The 19,141-nt window shown below is 44.9% G+C and overlaps 5 protein-coding genes across 5 annotated transcripts; 3 read left to right on the top strand and 2 right to left on the bottom strand.

The window, feature by feature from the left end:
* Positions 1 to 3: 3 nt before the first annotated feature.
* On the bottom strand, positions 4 to 2,185 carry L199_002250 (uncharacterized protein; the record flags this gene model as incomplete). The annotated part of the gene is made up of 2 exons (XM_064887997.1): positions 4 to 1,673; positions 1,804 to 2,185. The coding sequence occupies 2 exons, from the start codon at positions 2,183 to 2,185 to the stop codon at positions 4 to 6; spliced, it is 2,052 nt and encodes a 683-aa protein (XP_064744069.1).
* Positions 2,186 to 2,849: 664 nt separating this feature from the next.
* On the bottom strand, positions 2,850 to 5,845 carry L199_002249 (uncharacterized protein; the record flags this gene model as incomplete). The annotated part of the gene is made up of 13 exons (XM_064887996.1): positions 2,850 to 3,174; positions 3,270 to 3,355; positions 3,426 to 3,548; positions 3,604 to 3,743; positions 3,875 to 4,188; positions 4,274 to 4,329; positions 4,384 to 4,450; positions 4,506 to 4,587; positions 4,740 to 5,122; positions 5,245 to 5,416; positions 5,494 to 5,574; positions 5,630 to 5,699; positions 5,762 to 5,845. 13 exons carry the CDS (start codon positions 5,843 to 5,845, stop codon positions 2,850 to 2,852), a joined length of 1,983 nt encoding a protein of 660 aa, XP_064744068.1.
* A 1,377-nt stretch (positions 5,846 to 7,222) lies between these two features.
* On the top strand, positions 7,223 to 13,069 carry L199_002248 (1,3-beta-glucan synthase component FKS1; the record flags this gene model as incomplete). The annotated part of the gene is made up of 9 exons (XM_064887995.1): positions 7,223 to 7,511; positions 7,585 to 7,700; positions 7,755 to 8,510; positions 8,560 to 9,546; positions 9,596 to 11,254; positions 11,309 to 11,525; positions 11,579 to 11,774; positions 11,825 to 12,885; positions 12,951 to 13,069. The coding sequence occupies 9 exons, from the start codon at positions 7,223 to 7,225 to the stop codon at positions 13,067 to 13,069; spliced, it is 5,400 nt and encodes a 1,799-aa protein (XP_064744067.1).
* Positions 13,070 to 13,931: 862 nt separating this feature from the next.
* On the top strand, positions 13,932 to 16,163 carry L199_002247 (uncharacterized protein; the record flags this gene model as incomplete). The annotated part of the gene is made up of 9 exons (XM_064887994.1): positions 13,932 to 14,005; positions 14,080 to 14,162; positions 14,223 to 14,289; positions 14,349 to 14,469; positions 14,514 to 14,776; positions 14,848 to 15,250; positions 15,334 to 15,460; positions 15,520 to 15,678; positions 15,751 to 16,163. The coding sequence occupies 9 exons, from the start codon at positions 13,932 to 13,934 to the stop codon at positions 16,161 to 16,163; spliced, it is 1,710 nt and encodes a 569-aa protein (XP_064744066.1).
* Positions 16,164 to 16,903: 740 nt separating this feature from the next.
* Positions 16,904 to 18,893, top strand: L199_002246 (uncharacterized protein; the record flags this gene model as incomplete). The annotated part of the gene is made up of 11 exons (XM_064887993.1): positions 16,904 to 16,968; positions 17,023 to 17,105; positions 17,160 to 17,226; positions 17,275 to 17,385; positions 17,596 to 17,753; positions 17,813 to 17,873; positions 17,931 to 18,043; positions 18,104 to 18,126; positions 18,186 to 18,255; positions 18,318 to 18,487; positions 18,549 to 18,893. 11 exons carry the CDS (start codon positions 16,904 to 16,906, stop codon positions 18,891 to 18,893), a joined length of 1,266 nt encoding a protein of 421 aa, XP_064744065.1.
* Between the last annotated feature and the right edge of the window lie 248 nt (positions 18,894 to 19,141).

Below are 19,141 nucleotides of genomic sequence, written 5' to 3'. Positions count from 1 at the left end.
CGACTAAGCCAAACCACTACTAGTCTGAGGGACCATCTCACTTCCTACCGCACCATGATCCCAATCTCCATTCGAGTTGCCGTACGCAGTGGGTGAAGCAGTCGGTACACCAGTGACCCACTCACCCCATCCTTCAGCAGGCGTAAGTGTAGCAGTCGCAGTTGCAGTTGAGGTGATAGTTGTACCCGGGGCTGGCGTGGCTGTGGGTATAGCGGTGATTGGATCAGTGGGTATGGGGATAGGAAGAGAGGTAGTCATTCTTGAACCGGTCATTTGTCCCCATGTACTATCAGGTTGAGGGATAACTTGAGATAATGACTCAGTGTCGGTATCACTCCCATCTTGAGTAGCGCCGTCCCCTGCGGATGGTGTGGATGTGGATGTGGATGAAGAAAGATAAGGTTTAGGAGGTTCATATCCTTTCATCGATTGAGCTACTAGATCTATAGCGTCGGGTTGAGACGCGAGGGGAAGTAACGAGGGATAAGGACTATTCCATCCATCCGTATCGTTATTATCTCCGTTATCCTGTTGATCGGCACTGCCATCATCACCCGTAAAAGAATGAGATGGGTCGTTGTATAATCCTACTGTCGAAGTTGGTGAAGTGAGAGTACCGACTAGCTGTCCGAGTGGGTTGATAATATACATTTTACCTTCTACTTCGATAGTCCTCAAACCATTCAAAACGGGTGCGGTGCTTGAAGACGTTCCAGTAGTGGTAGATACGTCTGAGGTAAGTTTGAGAATTTGTCCGGTGGATAATAAATAGGTGTTAGATCCGAGGGATTGGACAATATTGCCTAGTGTCGAGCCAGCGGCTGTACCATTGACGTCTTGAGAGAGGTTATTGATGACACCTGTGGGATTGCTAGTATCTAAAGACCCTACAATTCCATTAATCGGCTGAGTGACCCCCGAGAGAGGTCCATTGGAAGTCAACCCTTGTACCGTGGACGTAAGATCTTGTACAGGTAGACCTTTCGTCAATCCTCCAACTGTCGACGTAACTCCTTGAAGAGGTAATCCAGCAGTCAACCCATTGATTGTACCAGTCAGACCTTGCAATGGAAGTCCACCCGTAAGACTCCCAACCGTATTGGTGAGTCCTTGAATAGGAAGACCATTGGTTAATCCATTCACTGTCCCAGTTATACCTTGAAGAGGAAGTCCGTTTGTCAGACCGCCGACTGCTCCAGTGATACCTTGAAGTGGCGAACCAGAAGTCAATCCTCCTAGTAATCCCTGTATGGGTAATCCATTGGTCAAACCTCCAACGGTCCCTGTCAATCCATGTAATGGCAATCCATTCGTTAACCCACCAAGTGTTCCGGTCAATCCTTGAAGAGGTAGACCGTTCGTCAAGCCGCCTACAGAGCCTGTAAGACCTTGAATGGGATTACCACCACCACCTGATACACTACCTACTAGGGGTATTCCACCGAGTAATCCTGTAGCTTGACCAGTGACTCCACCTAGTGTACTACTAGCTTGACCGAAAGCTTGTGTAGTGACACCTTGAGGTAAGCCTGTGATATCCCCTCCAGATCTAGCAGCTTGGGGAATCATAGGTACGGATGTGGGGATAGGTAGACCGGCGTTAGCTGGGATAAGGGGATTGGAAGGCGAGGGAATGGAGGGCACCGAGGGCACCGAGGGGAGTTGTCTTTTATCTGTGCACGGAATATATCACATTTAGCATCAACTTACACTCATCTGACAATGATGTGTAAAATACAAGAAGACTATACAGTAGCTTTTCTTGACGAGTTAGGAGGGAGAAGAAGTAGATGTTTCACTCACTTGGTCTTCCCATCCCTCCCATACCTATCAACCCCCCTCCCCCTCTTCCACCAAGATTGACGTCCAATCCCAATCCACCATTAGTATTCACGGGGCCGTTCGTATTTCGATAATTGGCTAAATCGACATCCAACCCCAACGTATTCACCCCTATACCAAGTAAAGGTGATGCATCTCCGCCACCTCCTCCACCGGGTCTAGGCGAATCTGTATAATCTTCAGTATTTGGATTAGGTGATCTAAGTTTCGAGTTTGTTCCAACGTCCAGAGCGGCATTACCGTTGAAATTCGAGTTGGGTACAGGAGGAAGGGGCGCACCGAATGTTGCTGTTGAGGAGAGTGCGAGGGAAGTAAGGAGGATAGGGGTGGTTGAGAATTTCATGATGTCTCTTTGGTCGTCGTTGGAAAAAATAGATTGAAATGAACTAAGCGTGAAAGTAAGTCTGAGATGTGATTTGATAAATTCAGTATTAAAAGGTTTATATAGTACTATGAAGAATGTATTATAAGTAATTATAGTGCTCGGCCAGCGAGATTCAAGGTAATTGGATAGAGCAAAGTTATAGGGTGAAGCAAGCTTAAAGAAAAGAAAAGACAAAAGAAGAGATTGATATCCTCGTTATACATTTACCTGTGCTTATATACATATATCTTGCAGTATATCTCCATTCGTCGGTGCAGCGGATTAGTGAGATATCGATAAGTCGTTCTGGGTCAGAGTCATATAGGTACATTTGGGGAATTTCAATTCGGACTAAATGAATGATTCCAACTAGTCTTCGTCGTAAATCCATGTCTCACTGATAAGTCCTTTTTTAGATAAGGTCGTTACTAAGTCAGGGTGGCTTGAAGGAAACAGTTAGCCATGTATACTATGATCAGCCTTACTGGCATTTCAAGCTGATGGCCATTAGTAACATGAATTATCATTAAATGAGTTATAATCAATGATCCATTCGTAATATCTCAACTGGAAGGCTGAGTCGACAGTATTCAGACACGCTCCTCTCCCTACGAATGACTTCTTCCGATCCTACGTTCTAGACCTACTCTTCATCTTCGGCAATTTCCAACAACCTCCACCCCTCCCTTTCTCCTTCCTCTCTCACTACACCCTTTTCCTTCCACCACCCCAACCCATCTTTAATCAACTTATCAGTAATCTTCAATTTCTCCTTGATTGCTCCTACAGTCAATATATCTTGACCCTCAAACAATTCAATGATGGAAGCTTGGATGGGGTTCGCTTCAACTTCGACCACACGATCTTCCAGCTCAATGGACATATGCACTGTACCGAGAGATTGGAGGAATCGGAGGTGTTTGTCGGGTTTGAAATGATGAAAAGCGGATTCGTATTCTTGTTGAGCTCTGAACAAGATGTAAGGTCAGTATGTATGACAGATGAATGGCTGATGGCGTTGACGAGCAGTCTGGACGAAGCAGTCTGGACGAAGGTGACTCACTTAAGTAATTTTGGTGGAAGACATAAAGAAGTTCCAGGTACGTTGGGCCAGAACATCTTGGATATGACCAAAGGATGAACAGTTGACTAAGCAATATACAATCATATAAGCTATGTGATCTACATTTGGGATACAAAAGAGAAACAATTAGCTCACCTTAATGTCACCTTGAACATGATCATCTATCCTCTTCGAATCCGCCATATCTTTCAACATGACATCGCAGATCTGTAGAGCTTGTTCACCGAATCGTAATTTCAATAATTCGATAATTCGAATCTACCCCATTTTTGCCGTTAGCATATTGCAATACCATTTAAGGGCATTTGCTCACCTCTTTCACCGCATCGTAATCTCTCACAGCTAACAATCTCGTCGCCAACAATACTTGGAGTTCTTTGACGATAACCTCCCGAGTTTGGTAGATACTAACGAGTGTCGAGACTATATCACCTGCTTTACCTGATCTGAATTCTGTTGTCATCAATAGATAAATCAGCATACACAGTTCCTGCTCGTGGAATGCGCCTCGGGTAAAACCCAGCCTTCCTTTAACGGATGATGGTATCTAGACCAAAATCCGAAGAGAAGAACGTCTAACCCACCTGGAGCAGCATCAACAGGCTCAGGATCCCATTTCGGATCTGACCAATCTTCAATTTCCATCCCATCTTCAGCACCATCCCTTATCAATCCTGCATTCTCATTTTCGTCGCCCAGCTCTTCACCTTCTACCAACGCACTGACAATACATTTGGTCGTATCTGATCGTTCTCTTAGATGTTTTCGGATGGGAGTAGCCACTTTATGTAACAATACGCCTTGTGGATCTAATATCCTTAACGATCGGATTGTGGATATGTATATTGATAATACCAGTTTCGTCTCTGCTCCAGGATGTAAAAGACGTTTCAAGTTGCTATATATACACACAAGCGTTGATCTGTCAGCTTGATTCGTTTCGCGTCAAATTCCCTCGTCAACCTGTATAGGATAATGCGTACGCTGCGTTAAGCTTATTGACTAATTCAAGTCGTTGGTCAACTTTGAACAAGCATTCCTGTACATGAGGCTATCAGCTTGAGGACGGCGAGAAAAGCAGCTAACACCATACCTTGAGATCTTCCAACGCAGCCATAGAGTCAGGGAAATCAACAATTATATCGAACAGTTCATCGGTCCTGGAAATCGAGGGATCAGCTGCTGTGATGGAACACCTTGACACACGCAGCCCACCTGATATCGAAGAAGCATTTGCAAAGATAGTAATCAAACCTGGAGAACATCGGTCTGAGAGCAGCTTGCGCGGATTCATTCCCTGCGATTTGGCATACAGAGATCAGCACACTTCAAATTTGGGTTGACGATACATCACATCCACAATGAACTCGATTTCCCCCTTGAGTCATCCTCCAGGATTGTCCCACCTGATTATCCTATGGCACGGAGACGAAAGGACGCCTTACTCACCCTCGAACATCCCGCTCAACCAATTAGCAACTCCATCCCCAACTCTCTGTCTGGCCCTGGTTAATCGTCTGGTATCCCAACCCTTTTCCGCCTCTTCCCTTGCGATCTTCTCAATTTCCTTATAAGCTACTCTACTCAGTGTACCGGAATATCTAGGGAATATACCCAGTCTGGATAGATGGGGCGAGGGTGGCGGGACTTTGTGGTAGTTTACTGGAACGCTTTGGAATAGCTGAGGCATAGTTGGGGGATCAAGTAAATGAGAGGGAAGGGATGCGAGTGATTCGGACAAGAATGATAAGAGGTATTTTGGAAATAAGGGAGACAGGGTGGAATGGAGGAGGGAATGGAATACCTGGGTGAATATGCCTATAAGTTTTGGGCTGTAGGTATGAACGAACGTAAATGGACATCAGCTAGATATCTTAGATAAAACACAGTGGTATTAATATGTATTGATTGAGGGTATACAAAGCACTCGGAGGGACCACCTAACCATACTCACTCGTGGAAAGCCCTCAACGGTACGCCCCAAGCTCTCTGCCAGACTGCCAACCTCTCAAGCATCTCAATCATCACTGGTCCAACTTGTTGGTCCTCTTCCTCAACTAAGGTCAGATGATCGATATACCTCTGAACATCACGTATGATTAGATAGAAGCGTGACTCCACAGCGTCTGACGACACACAAGTCCAACGTAAGCTTGACTACGGTTGGACTTTTCTATAGCAATGAAAGCATTGAGCAGCTTACCCAAGAATTCAGAATATAAGGATGAACCTCTACCATCCTTTGAGGCAATTTGGAAAGCTGTCGTCACATCTGGAGTTTCGACTAGCACCGAATATCAGCCTCTTCCGTTGAGTTGGTCGTGCTAATCAGAACTTACTTGGCTTCACTGCTGATCTCGAAGATGTCACATCTCTCGGATAGAGGTAATCCCCAGCAACTCTCAACGCCTACAACGGATGAGAGGTGTCAAATCGAATCAGTTAGTGTGACAAGGTGAGACACAACATACATGAGCTAGTTGTTCATACTGCCTTGCACCTTGAGCAGATGTCGATGGGAGGTTCCAGTCGTTGAGGGCTGCTACTAGGGCCATACTTATTTAGCTTTGAGTGTCGAAGACATTGACATTGTTGTTGTGAATTCTTAATCTGACTGATCAACGTAACATCAGACGCGTAACAATGAAACATAGAAGTGGAGAGCACCGCCTTTCATCATTTGCCATGTGGTGAAGTGCCACAAATCCCAAGTGCTTGACCGCAAACACCGATCACCTATAAGCTACACCTAGTGAAAACGAGGTCTGAGCTGCAACCAAAAAGGACACAGCCCCTTACGCCGATGACGTTGTAGAATCGACACTTGTTTATATCGTTTATTTATCTGCAGATGTCTTCCTCTCATTTATCAACTAAGTATTGACCAGATACCAAACAGCTCAACTGCGAGTACGGGACGGATGAAAGAAGGTTATGCATGTGATTATGGGTGCATAACTGCAGTTTCTCCGATTGGTTATGCCTTCCAACCAAGCACAGCATGTGTACTGGATGTTTGGTGTTTGAGCCGCAGTCTTTTGTAATGGTGATTAGGAATGTGTTGTAATGCAATAACACAATCGGACCAGCTCAGGCGGGAATGGATTTGTATTGAGTGTATCAACTGTGTTAGTTCAGGGTCCTGGATGTGGTAATGGATGTTTTTATCCTTTGTAATTCCCATTCCCTTTCCTTTTTCACCTGTAGCAAAGCTTGCACGCGTATTTACCTGACAAACAACCACCACCACACTACCACCATACACCATACACCATACAACTTTTCATTCATTCTTCGACTTCCTTTGCAAACTCACCTTCATTCCACTCTTTCTTCTTTCCTATATTTCATTCTTACTCATCAGACTTTCTTTACGTCTCGACGACACACAGACAGACAGACAGACACGTCTCGATCATCACCCATACCATAGTGGTGTCACCACGTTAGGGACGATCAACAAAAGACGGGAAAGAAAAGAAAGGATATCAAAGGAACGGCAAAAACATAGATCGTTCATATCTCTCTCTATATCTCTCTATCTTAACGACATAGGACAATTTATCGACAGACAGATCGTTTCAGAGAGAAGCAGTGAGAAGGTAGTCAAGGTGTAGTGTAGTCAAGTAGTGTTTCTGTTCTTTTTCTCCCAAACTTGTAGGTGAGTGATCGATAACCCAAATCAAACGATAGACATCCTATAATCCAACATAAAGGCTTAGTCCTCTTGGCGGTCCAAGCTGTCTTACACTTCATCTCAGATATCTCATTCATCTACATTCTATACTTTTTTCATCTTCTTTATACTATCATCAGCATCGCAGGACGTAGCTTTTGATTATAATCGTGTCCGACACGCACCGCCCCTGTGACTCCACATCTACAAACAGCTACCCGCTCACTCAACGTCATTCTTTTAGCTTTCATCAATCATGTCATACCCTAACGCACCTCCTGGCCCCAAACATCAACCGTCTTCTTATTCCTCTGGCTCATCCGATCCATTCAACACTCAGCAATTACCATACGATAATGCCCATCACGCAGGGGGTTACACTCATCCGGATGCGGTCAATATTCCAGGAGCGGGTGTAGCTCCTCCAGGTCAAGGCGGCCAGTATGCACCTGTCTTCGATACCGAAGCGGAGATGAGAGGTAGAATGGAAGGTGGTGGTAGAGCTGTGGAGACATGGGCGAGTGACAGTGGATACAGTGGGAATGGTGAGTGATCGCGTCAACACATACACATTTACACATATACACAGCACAGCATGGACTAACCACTTTTGTTCAGATGGTTACTACAACTCATCAGAATACCACGGTCAACAAGGTTACGTCCCATCCAGAGCTTCCACACCTACTTTCACAGAGGGTAGTAGAGATGGTCATCGACCCAGGGAACCTTATGTGAATATCCACAATTCCTTCATTATGTGGTACTCCCGCTGATACATCATATAGCCCGCTTGGACCCAAGAGGCAAACATCCCGTTATCCAAAGAAGAGATCGAAGATGTGTTGATCGACTTGGCCAACAAATTCGGTTTCCAGAAAGACTCTTCACGAAACGTTTACGACTTCTTGATGATCCAGTTAGATTCCCGAGCATCTAGAATGTCACCTAATCAAGCTCTTCTCACTTTACATGCCGATTACATCGGTGGTGAACATGCCAATTACAGGAAATGGTACTTCGCCTCTCAACTCGACTTGGACGATGCTATCGGTGCAGTGCAAAATCCAGGTTTATCCAGAGTCAGATCGGTTGCTAGACGAGGTAAAGGTCCAAAGGGGAAACAGGCACCTGCTACGGCCCAGGAAAAATCCCTCGATTCAGCTACCAACCGATGGAGAACGGCTATGAACAACATGTCTCAATATGATCGACTCCGTCAAGTGGCCTTGTACCTGCTCTGTTGGGGCGAAGCTGCTCAGGTCAGATTCATGCCTGAATGTCTATGTTTCATCTTCAAATGTGCGGACGATTATTACCGATCACCCGAGTGTCAGAACAGAGTTGAAGCTGTCCCGGAAGGACTATACCTCCGAGCGGTTGTTAAGCCTCTCTACAAGTTCCTGCGAGATCAAGGGTACGAAGTGGTAGATGGAAGATTCTTGAAGAGGGAGAACGATCACGATAAGACTATCGGTTACGACGATGTCAACCAATTGTTCTGGTACCCTGAGGGTGTCAGCAGGATTGTCTTGAACGATAAGGTGAGCTGAGTGGTTTGCATTTCCGGCCAGCAGCTGACAACATGCGTAGACTCGTCTTGTCGATATTCCTCCTGCCCAACGATTCATGAAATTCGACAGGATCGACTGGAACAAGGTATTCTTCAAGACTTATCTCGAAAAACGATCCTTCTTCCACTTGCTCGTCAATTTCAACCGTATCTGGGTCCTGCACATCTCCGTCTTCTGGTTCTACACTGCTTACAATGCTCCTTCCATCTACGCTCAAACAGGTTCAACAAAAGCTACCACTCCCATGGCATGGTCCGTCACTGCGTTGGGTGGTGCTGTCGCTTCGATTATCATGATTGCCGCTACCCTAGCTGAATTCTCTTACATCCCTACGACTTGGAACAACACTTCTCACTTGACTCGACGACTGATATTCCTTTTGATCATCCTGGGTATCACCGGAGCTCCCACTATCTACATCGCCTTCTGGAATCAAACAGGTCAAGTGTCGTTGATTCTCGGTATCGTTCAGTTCTTCGTATCTGTCGTAGCCACCGCTGCATTCGCTACTTTACCTTCTGGGCGAATGTTTGGTGACAGAGTCGCCGGTAAATCAAGAAAGTACCTGGCCAATCAAACGTTTACTGCGTCGTACCCCAAGCTACCAAGGAACAATCGATTCGCTTCGTTCTTGCTCTGGTTCCTCATTTTCGGTTGTAAATTCACTGAATCATACTTCTTCTTGACGTTATCCTTCCGAGATCCCATCAAGGTAATGGTTGGAATGAAAGTGCAAAACTGTCACGACAAATATCTCGGTACTGGATTATGTACGAATCAACCTGCCTTTGCCTTGACGGTCATGTTTGTCATGGACTTGACTTTGTTCTTCTTGGATACTTTCCTTTGGTACGTCATCTGGAACACCGTCTTCTCCATTGCAAGAAGCTTCGCAATTGGTATGTCCATCTGGACACCATGGGCCGATATCTTCGCTAGATTGCCAAAGAGGATTTACGCAAAAATCTTGGCTACTGCCGATATGGAAGTGAAGTATAAGCCAAAGGTGAGTTGATTCCATTTCCGCAAGCATCATATCTGACGCCCTTCAATAGGTACTTGTTTCCCAAGTATGGAACGCCGTTATCATCTCCATGTACCGAGAACATCTCTTGTCTATCGAACACGTCCAAAAATTACTCTACCACCAAGTTCAATCCGATCAACCTGGCAAACGAACACTGCGAGCTCCAGCATTCTTCATCTCGCAAGGCGATAAAGGTGTAAAAACTGAATTCTTCCCTAAAGGATCCGAAGCCGAACGACGAATATCTTTCTTCGCTCAGTCACTTACCACTGCTATCCCTGAACCCATTCCAGTCGAGGCTATGCCAACATTCACCGTTCTCGTACCTCACTACTCCGAGAAAATCTTGTTATCACTTAGGGAAATCATCAGAGAGGAAGATCAGAATACCCGAGTCACCTTGTTAGAATACCTCAAACAACTCCATCCTATCGAATGGGACAACTTTGTCAGAGATACCAAGATCTTGGCTGAAGAATCCAATATGTTCAACGGTGGTAACCCCTTCGGTAACGACGAGAAGGCTGAAGCGAAGAAGGCCGATGATATCCCATTCTACACCATCGGTTTCAAGTCTGCTGCTCCTGAATACACCCTGCGAACTCGAATCTGGGCTTCGCTTCGTGCTCAAACTCTTTACCGAACTGTCTCTGGTTTCATGAACTACTCCAAAGCTATCAAGTTGCTCTACCGAGTTGAGAATCCTGAAGTTGTACAATTGTTCGGAGGTAACACTGATCAACTTGAACGAGAACTCGAACGAATGGCTCGAAGAAAGTTCAAATTTGTCGTTTCCATGCAAAGATACTCGAAGTTCAACAAGGAAGAACACGAAAATGCCGAATTTCTGCTCCGAGCTTACCCTGATTTGCAAATCGCTTACCTAGATGAAGAACCACCTAGAAAGGACGGTGGCGAATCGAGGATCTTCTCTGCTTTGGTAGACGGACACTCTGAGATCTTGCCTAACGGTAGAAGAAGACCCAAGTTCAGAATTGAGTTACCCGGTAACCCAATTTTAGGTGACGGTAAATCGGATAACCAAAATCACGCCATCGTCTTCTATCGAGGTGAATATCTGCAACTTATCGATGCCAACCAGGATAACTATTTGGAAGAGTGTCTCAAGATTAGAAATGTTCTAGGTGAATTCGAGGAATTCAGAGTATCCAACCAATCTCCTTATGCTCAAAACGGTCATCAGCAATTCGAGAAGTTCCCTGTTGCCATCTTGGGTGCAAGAGAATATATCTTCTCTGAAAACATTGGTATTTTAGGTGATATCGCTGCCGGTAAAGAACAGACGTTCGGTACTCTCGCTGCGAGGTCATTGTCATACATCGGAGGTAAATTGCATTATGGACATCCCGATTTCCTCAACGCGATCTACATGAACACTCGAGGTGGTGTCTCAAAGGCTCAAAAGGGATTACACTTGAACGAAGATATCTACGCTGGTATGATGGCTTTCGGACGAGGTGGTAGGATCAAGCATTCAGAGTACTACCAATGTGGTAAAGGAAGAGATTTAGGTTTCGGTACTATTTTGAATTTCCAAACTAAGATCGGGACTGGTATGGGTGAACAAATGTTGTCAAGAGAATATTACTATTTGGGTACCCAATTGCCGATCGATAGATTCTTGACTTTCTACTACGGTCATCCAGGTTTCCATATCAACAATATCGTGAGTTCCCCGTTTTCTGATACAAGACCAATACTGACTTTTGATTGATTGCAGCTCGTCATGTGTTCCGTTCAAGTGTTCATGCTGGCCCTCGTCTTCCTCGGTACCTTGAACAAGCAATTGGTTGTCTGTAAATACAGTGCTGCCGGTGATATCTTACCTGGTCAAAGTGGTTGTTACAACCTCCAACCTGTGTTCAGATGGATCAAACGATGTATCATCTCGATTTTCATTGTGTTCTGGGTCGCTTTCGTCCCTCTTTTCGTGCAGGGTGAGTAAATCTGCTCTATGCAAACAAGGGTTCCGAGCTGATAAAGTCTACAGAACTCACCGAACGAGGTGCTGGTCGAGCCATCTTACGTCTATGCAAGCACTTCTTATCTCTCTCACCGGTTTTCGAAGTGTTCTCCACTCAAATCTACATGCACTCGATCTTGAATAACTTGACTTTCGGTGGTGCAAGATATATCGCCACTGGTCGAGGTTTCGCTACTACGCGTATCTCTTTCAGTATCTTATAGTGAGTTGACGGAATGTGAGCCATCAAGATCCCGCTGACAACTCGTACAGCTCTCGATTCGCTGGTCCTTCGATCTACCTTGGTCTCCGAACATTGGTCTTGTTGCTCTACATCACCTTGTCCGTATTCGTGCCCCACCTGATCTACTTCTGGATCACCGTCGTTGGTCTATGTGTGGCTCCGTTCCTGTTCAACCCGCATCAATTCTCTTACTCCGACTTCATCATCGACTACCGAGAATTCCTTCGATGGATGTCAAGAGGTAACTCCCGAACACACGCGAATTCGTGGGTCGGATACTGTCGATTGTCGAGAACCCGAATCACCGGTTTCAAGAGGAAGAGACTTGGTTTGCCATCTGAGAAACTCTCCTCAGACACGCCTAGAGCACCTTGGAAGGCTATTGTCATTGGTGAAATCATCGGTCCAATCTGTCTCGCCATACTCTTCGTCATTTGTTACCTCTTCGTTAAATCGTTCACTGTTGATGGTAAGACTCAACCTGGTTTATTGCGAATCGCCATCATTGCTCTTGGACCGATCGTCTGGAACATGGCATTCTTGATCACCTTGTTCTTGATCTCAGTCTTCCTCGGACCATGCTTGAACTCTTACACCAACCAATTCGGTGCTACCATGGCTGCCATCGCTCACTTCGGTGCTGTCGTTGGCATGGTTGCGTTCTTCGAGTTCCTGTGGTTCTTAGAATTATGGGATGCCTCGCATGCCGTATTGGGTATTATCGCTGTGATCTCAGTGCAAAGGTGTATCTTCAAGATCCTCATTGCCGTCTTCCTTTCAAGAGAATTCAAGCACGATGAAACCAACAGAGCATGGTGGACTGGTGTATGGTTCAACAGAGGCTTAGGTTCGCACGCTCTATCTCAACCTGCAAGAGAGTTTGTGGTCAAGACGATCGAAATGGGTTTATACTCTGCCGATTTTATTGCTTGTCACTTGCTGTTGTTCCTCTTGACTCCACCAATGTTGATACCTTATTTCGATCGATTACACGCTACGATGTTGTTCTGGTTGGCTCCCTCGCAACAAATTAGACCTCCTATTTACAGTTTCAGACAAAGGAGTCAGAGAAGAAAGATTGTGTTCACTTGTGAGTAACGATGTCCTGTCAACTTGACCCATGCGGCATATATGCTGACATTAACGATAATATAGACTCAATCGTATATGTCCTCATCCAGGCTATCTTCGTAGCTTTGATAGTACTTCCTCTGCTGTTCAAGGGCGTCATCGGCCTCAAACCGAGCGACGTACCATTCGGCGCTGTCATCTAATGGATTTGACCTCAACCAACAATCCCGACAATCCCTTACGAATCTTTCAACTCATTCTCTAAGCACCCTCGCATAGCATGAACATACACACGAATTATGTCGATTTCATTCTCTATATAGCATAGGTCGGATAAAGAAAACCATCACAAAAAACGAATCAAAAATAATTTCATTCTCATGGACAATTCAAAATTTGACGATAAGACTTTTTCATTGTTTTTATCTACCGATCTTTCTTACGATTAGTCACTTGCTTCATTTCCTGATACGAATTATTCATTTATATACCCCTTTCTTTCTTTGACTTCTTGATCTAGATGAGAAAGATGAAATTAGCGAATATTCATTAGTTGATGTTTGGTTACTTATCATGTCGTGATGAATCTCTTTTCTCACAATCAATCATCAATGCTGCTACCTGATATCTTACCGCTACCGAACAAGTGGATACAGTGTCTACAATTCATTGACGTTTCATAATTCCCTATTACTCTTAGCATTGCGTCACGCGTATTAACGTAAATGACGTTAAACCGTTACTGAAGTATCCTCACCACGCGTATTCTTCTTTCGTTTCCGCTCATCTCGTCGATCTTTGTCTTACTTTTTGAGTGGGATCCTGAATTCGAAAGGGATTACCAGATTTCGAATGGATAAGACTATATGTAGCTGCATAGTGGAAGGAATGAATCAATTGTATGAATTAGGTTGATCGTTCTCGTTTTATCAAGCTTTCTATCTTCTCGTTTTGACTGTACTAATCCACAGATTTCTCTGGCCTTTGGATTCGACTTAGGAGGACTTCATTCTCTTAGAGCGATAGATGGTAAATAGGTGATTAACTACTTTGTTTCATACGACGATGTTGTCTTCCGCTTTACTCTCACTGGCGGTGTTGGCGCTATTTACGAATCAAGTGAATGCATGGACAGATCCGTAAGTACTCTAGCTGCATCTCGACTGAAAGGTGGTGGAGAACAACACTGATCTTGCTCTTGTGTTTGATCTAGCTTCTTCGTTATTCAACACGGTCCAGATATCATAACCAGTCGTATTGATCCTGTCATTTCCCCTGGAGGAATCTCTTCGCATGGTGAGTACCTCTGAATTACAACTCGATCGGACTGAACTAATTATGGGGTGTACAACTCAGTTCATTCGATTGTGGGATCATCGTCGTTCAAACCTACTTACACATACGAAAACTCGATAGCGGGAAAGTAAGCTGGGTCGCGCTAGCAAGGAAATTCAGTTAGCTGATTTGTGTGATCTCACTCAGATGCACCACCGCCAATATAGCCATCGACCATTCGAATTATTGGATACCTCAACTATACAGGAAGAGGGATGATGGCAAGTTTGATCTGGTAAAGATGAACAGGGCTAACACTTATTACCTCGTGAGCAATTCAATCTTTACTGTGGCATCTTAGGTATCATTTAGCTAACTTATTGTGAGAGATCAGATGAGACGGTATGTTGCTTCACTTACTCTTTGACGACACCTCCTAATTTAGCCCAAAGTGGAAGTCAGAACGAACAGGTGTACGATTTCCCACCTGGATTCCGAATGGTAGCTGGTAATCCCTCCAGAACAACATACAACGCTTCCAACTACGCCGACAAAGCCATTTCATATGTCTGTTTGGGAGTAAACGGTGCGCCGGAAACCGGCGAATTCCCTAAACAAAGTTGTCCAAATGACCTGTAAGTTGTTGACCCCTCCCAAGAATGTCCATACGGTACAGCATATTGATACATTTTTGCTTCGTTTGTAGTCGAGCTCAAGTATTCTTCCCTAATTGCTGGGACGGAGTGAACAACTGGCTACCTAATTCCGCTCATGTCCACTACCCCTTATCTCAAGGATATAATTCTGGTGGACCCTGCCCGGCAAGTCATCCGAAAAGGATTCTAAGTGTATTCTACGAATTCCATTTCACCGATCGATTCACTTACAAGGACGGAGCGAGAGTGTGGGCCACGGGGGATGATGTGGGTTACTCGTTACATGGAGACTTTACAATGGGTTGGCCAAAAGGTTTCTTACCTAAGGTGTTTCCCTATGGGGAGACCTGTGCGGTAGATTTCTCGTTGGAGAATTGTCCGCCTTTGAAACCACTTATGACTACGAATGGGTCAGCTTGTAGACCTGATGAAGGGTTTCAAATCGTCAATGAGGTAAGTCAAAAGCGAATACACTATGTCATAGGATGAGAATGGAACGGGATGGTTGCTGACATTGTTACGCTTCACTTCGTTAGGACATCGGTACCAACAACCCAATTGCAAAGTTACCAGGGAATAACCCAGTATGGGGCAGGAATGGAGCTAAGAAACCTGATCCAAATTACAAAGAGACTGCTACATTCACCACGTCCACCATACCAGGTGAGTGCTCGTCCTAGTAATCCACAAAACGTTTAAGTGACTCGGATGATTTTCAAAAGTGCCCGCCGGATGGACAAAGCTTGGTTGTCTGGCTGAACCTAAAGGATCCCGAGCATTGACGGGAGCGTCGATGACTGATCAGACGATGACGCCCACGAAATGTATGAATTTTTGTTCATCTAAGGGATTCAGTCTGGCAGGTGTCGAATGGTCAGTAGGTGAGTAATGTGGATTCACAATCCAATCTTATTCTGAGGATGGATTATACTGATTGTTTTTCGTTGTGCTAGAATGCTACTGCGGCAACACGACTACCAAGACAACCCTATCAGCGATAAACAACAATCTTGCATGTAACATGCCTTGTAATGGATTAGATTACTCCGCAGGGTATTGTGGTGGCTCTTCGTTGTTGACGATATATCAGAAATCAGGAAATTCAGTGTCCAAAGCTGCCTCTTCATCTTCTTCAGTGTCTAAAGCGAGCTCGATTTCCAGAGCCAGCTCGACGTCCAAAGCGACTTCAACAGCAGCAAAAGCCACTAGTACTGCTAGAACCTCTTCAGCTACCTCTAAAGCACCGGCATCATCTGCGAAACGCACTTTACAGGCCAAGGGCACCTCTTCCACGTCGAAGCCCAGTTCAGCGACCTCGACTTCTACAGCCAAATTAGCAGGCCACAAGAGGAGGGAAGTGCATTGAGGAGGAAGTTGAAGAAGTAATGTGCGGGCTGCGGATCGGTCAATATCTCATATACTTGTGGATGATGCATGCATATCTTTATTTGTGCTTATCCATCCAGCTTGTACTATCGACGGGGAATCCGATCGCATTCGGAGAATATGTCACGCTCTCGTTACAAGGGGGTCATCCAATCTTCTTGAGCCCCGTTTCATATCTTCACTTTTTGCACAACTTGCTTTTGTATATTACACACCGTTCGTTCGATCATGATACAGAGTCCTACTATGTACTGGACGTCCATCGGTGCCTTGCCAAGACCAGAACATCGGCACACGTATCATCCTGTTTCAAAGGGATGTATATGTACACTGTACACTATCTCAAATCTACGCTAAGGCCTTCTTCGCTCAGTGATTGAGGTTTCATCTCATCTCCGTCCATTCCCATATATCTGGGTCTATGCATGAGGTATAGAAGATCGAAGGTACGTTGAGGTATATCTTGGATACGGATGATCACATACATATAAAGGGACACTTATCTATTCCTTTGTTTCCTTCACTGTTCCTCCTCTTCCCTTCAATCACGTATTCTGGTACTTATATAAAGGCTGCTTGCATATAAGCTTGAGGCATTTTGACTTGCTTTATCTCTACCTTGTTAATCATATACTACCACTACTCACCCAGTCATTCTTTAATTCTCACATAACTCACGCTCTCTATTATATACAAACGTTCTACAACTCCTCCTCAAAGATGCTCGGCTTCCCCACTTTATTCGGTGTAGCCGCTTTGTTAGCAGGTGTATCTGCCGGTGATCCGTAAGTATATATCTTTCACGAGGATGGACCTACTGGTGCTGATTGATTGTATAGCTTCTTCATCGTCCAGCACGGTACTGCTACTTTTACTACTCGAGTAGACCCCATCGTCAACCCAGGAACTATTTCCACCCATGGTAAATATGCGCAAATTGAGGAAAGACCAATACTGATTATGTTCTGTACTACAGTACATACCGTCGTAGGATCATCTTCTTTCAAAAATGAATATACGTACGAGAACAATCGAAATGGAAAGTGAGTACATTGTCAAGAGGTCAAGGATACTTGCTGATCGTCACTCAGATGTACCACTGCCAACGTCATCGAGGATAAAAGTAATTACTGGGCACCTCAACTATACCATAAATACGATAATGGTACTTTTGAGCTGGTCCGAATGAACAGGGTCAACACGTAAGCTCACACCTCCGGGAAAATTCAAATCTGATGCTGAATCCTGCCTATCAGATATTACATTGTGAGCTGTTCTCAACCCTGTACTAGTAAATAGAATACTAACCGTATCATGGTCTGACTTACGGTCATCAGATGCGACGGTGAGCATCACTGTCTATCGTAGATGCTTGTCTTAATCAGTCTTTGACTGTACTCTTGACACTGCAGATCCGGCCCAGACGAAGAAGTCCACGAGTTCCCCGAGGGTTTCAAAATGTTAGCGGGCAGTTCCAAGCGATCGACCTATGACGACAACGATTATACCAATAAGGCAATCAGTTATACCTGTTTGGATTATAGTGGACCTGGTAAACCAGATACTCGCGGTAAGTTTTCCCATATACCGGATCACGCTTTGTACTACCAGTACTGACTCCGCATATAGAGTTCCCCGAATATAGTTGTCCTCAAGATCTACGAGCTAACATCTTCTTCCCAAACTGTTGGTATGTGCGCCATCGCTTGCTATCAGAGTCTTGAGCTGATGAGTCAGTGGACCGTAGGGACGGTGTGAACAACTGGTTAGAAGGTAGTAAACATGTTGCCTATCCCGCTTCGGGAGGTTTTGATTCAGGTGGTCCATGTCCTGCTACTCACCCTAAGAGAATTATGAGCTGTGAGTGATTGCCACCTTTTCTTTCCGATTGTGGCCCTACTTACAATTGAGTTGGGGCAGTGTTCTATGAGTTCCACTTCTCAGTGAGTTTTTTTGCTATGTCTGTAGGGTTCTTATCGACCAATGCTAATGAGGTATTTAGGACAAATACGAATATAAGGCTGGTGCGAGAGTTTGGGCCAATGGTGATGATGTCGGTTATTCTTCTCATGGTGAGCAATTGACTACTAAGCCTTCGGTCTAGTCCCAAATACCATGCTGATGTGACCCTTAGGTGACTTCACCAACGGTTGGCCTACTGGACTCTTCCCTAAGGTGTTTGAAGCTGGCTCCTCATGCGATGTAGGATTCTCAATTGAAAAATGTCCAGTCCTCGAACCAATCTTCACTGGCGGTGGTGGCGATACTTGTACGCCTGATGATCCAAGTGTAATCATCGATGAGGTGGGCTAACCTTCTCAATCCTATCAGAAATCTCAACTGATCAGCTTTGTTGTGGATACAGGAAGTAGGAGAGAATGGACTTCTCACTGCCCTGCCAGGAAACAACCCATTATGGTCTGCCAACGGTGCTCCCGCTACCAACAACGCCTCTTCTTTTTCTTCCGTCAACTCCACTACACCGTCGACTTCTGCTTCCGCAGCTTCCTCCGCTACTTCTAAGGTCCCTACTACTTCTTCCGCTACCCTTCTCGTCACACCAATCGGAGCTATTCAATCTTCTGCTCCGAGCTCTACTTCGTCCTCTAGCGTCATCGGGGAGATCCACTTGAGTCCTACACCTACTGAAGGTGCTTCGGCCGGTGGTCAATGCAAAGCGAAGAAGAGGAGACTTTCAGCTCAGTTCTAAGCTCCCTTCATATGATTGGAATCTCGACCTAGCCACGATCTCTTGATCGGTATACAGTATACGAGCTTATGAACTTTTTGCAGCTGAAGTGAATATTACATATGCGAATTATAGTGCTTGATGCATTCTTTCATTTCATCATTCTCTATCTACAGTCATCACAGGCTCGCTAATTTATCATTGATAGTCTGAAAATGAAAGCTATATACAGTATGTGAGACTACAGTATAGAATGTGACATGTGAATT

This window comes from Kwoniella botswanensis, chromosome 1 (genome assembly GCF_036426115.1).
Source record: "Kwoniella botswanensis chromosome 1, complete sequence".
In the NCBI taxonomy this organism is placed as follows: domain Eukaryota; kingdom Fungi; phylum Basidiomycota; class Tremellomycetes; order Tremellales; family Cryptococcaceae; genus Kwoniella; species Kwoniella botswanensis.
This window is presented reverse-complemented; position numbering and strand designations above follow the sequence as displayed.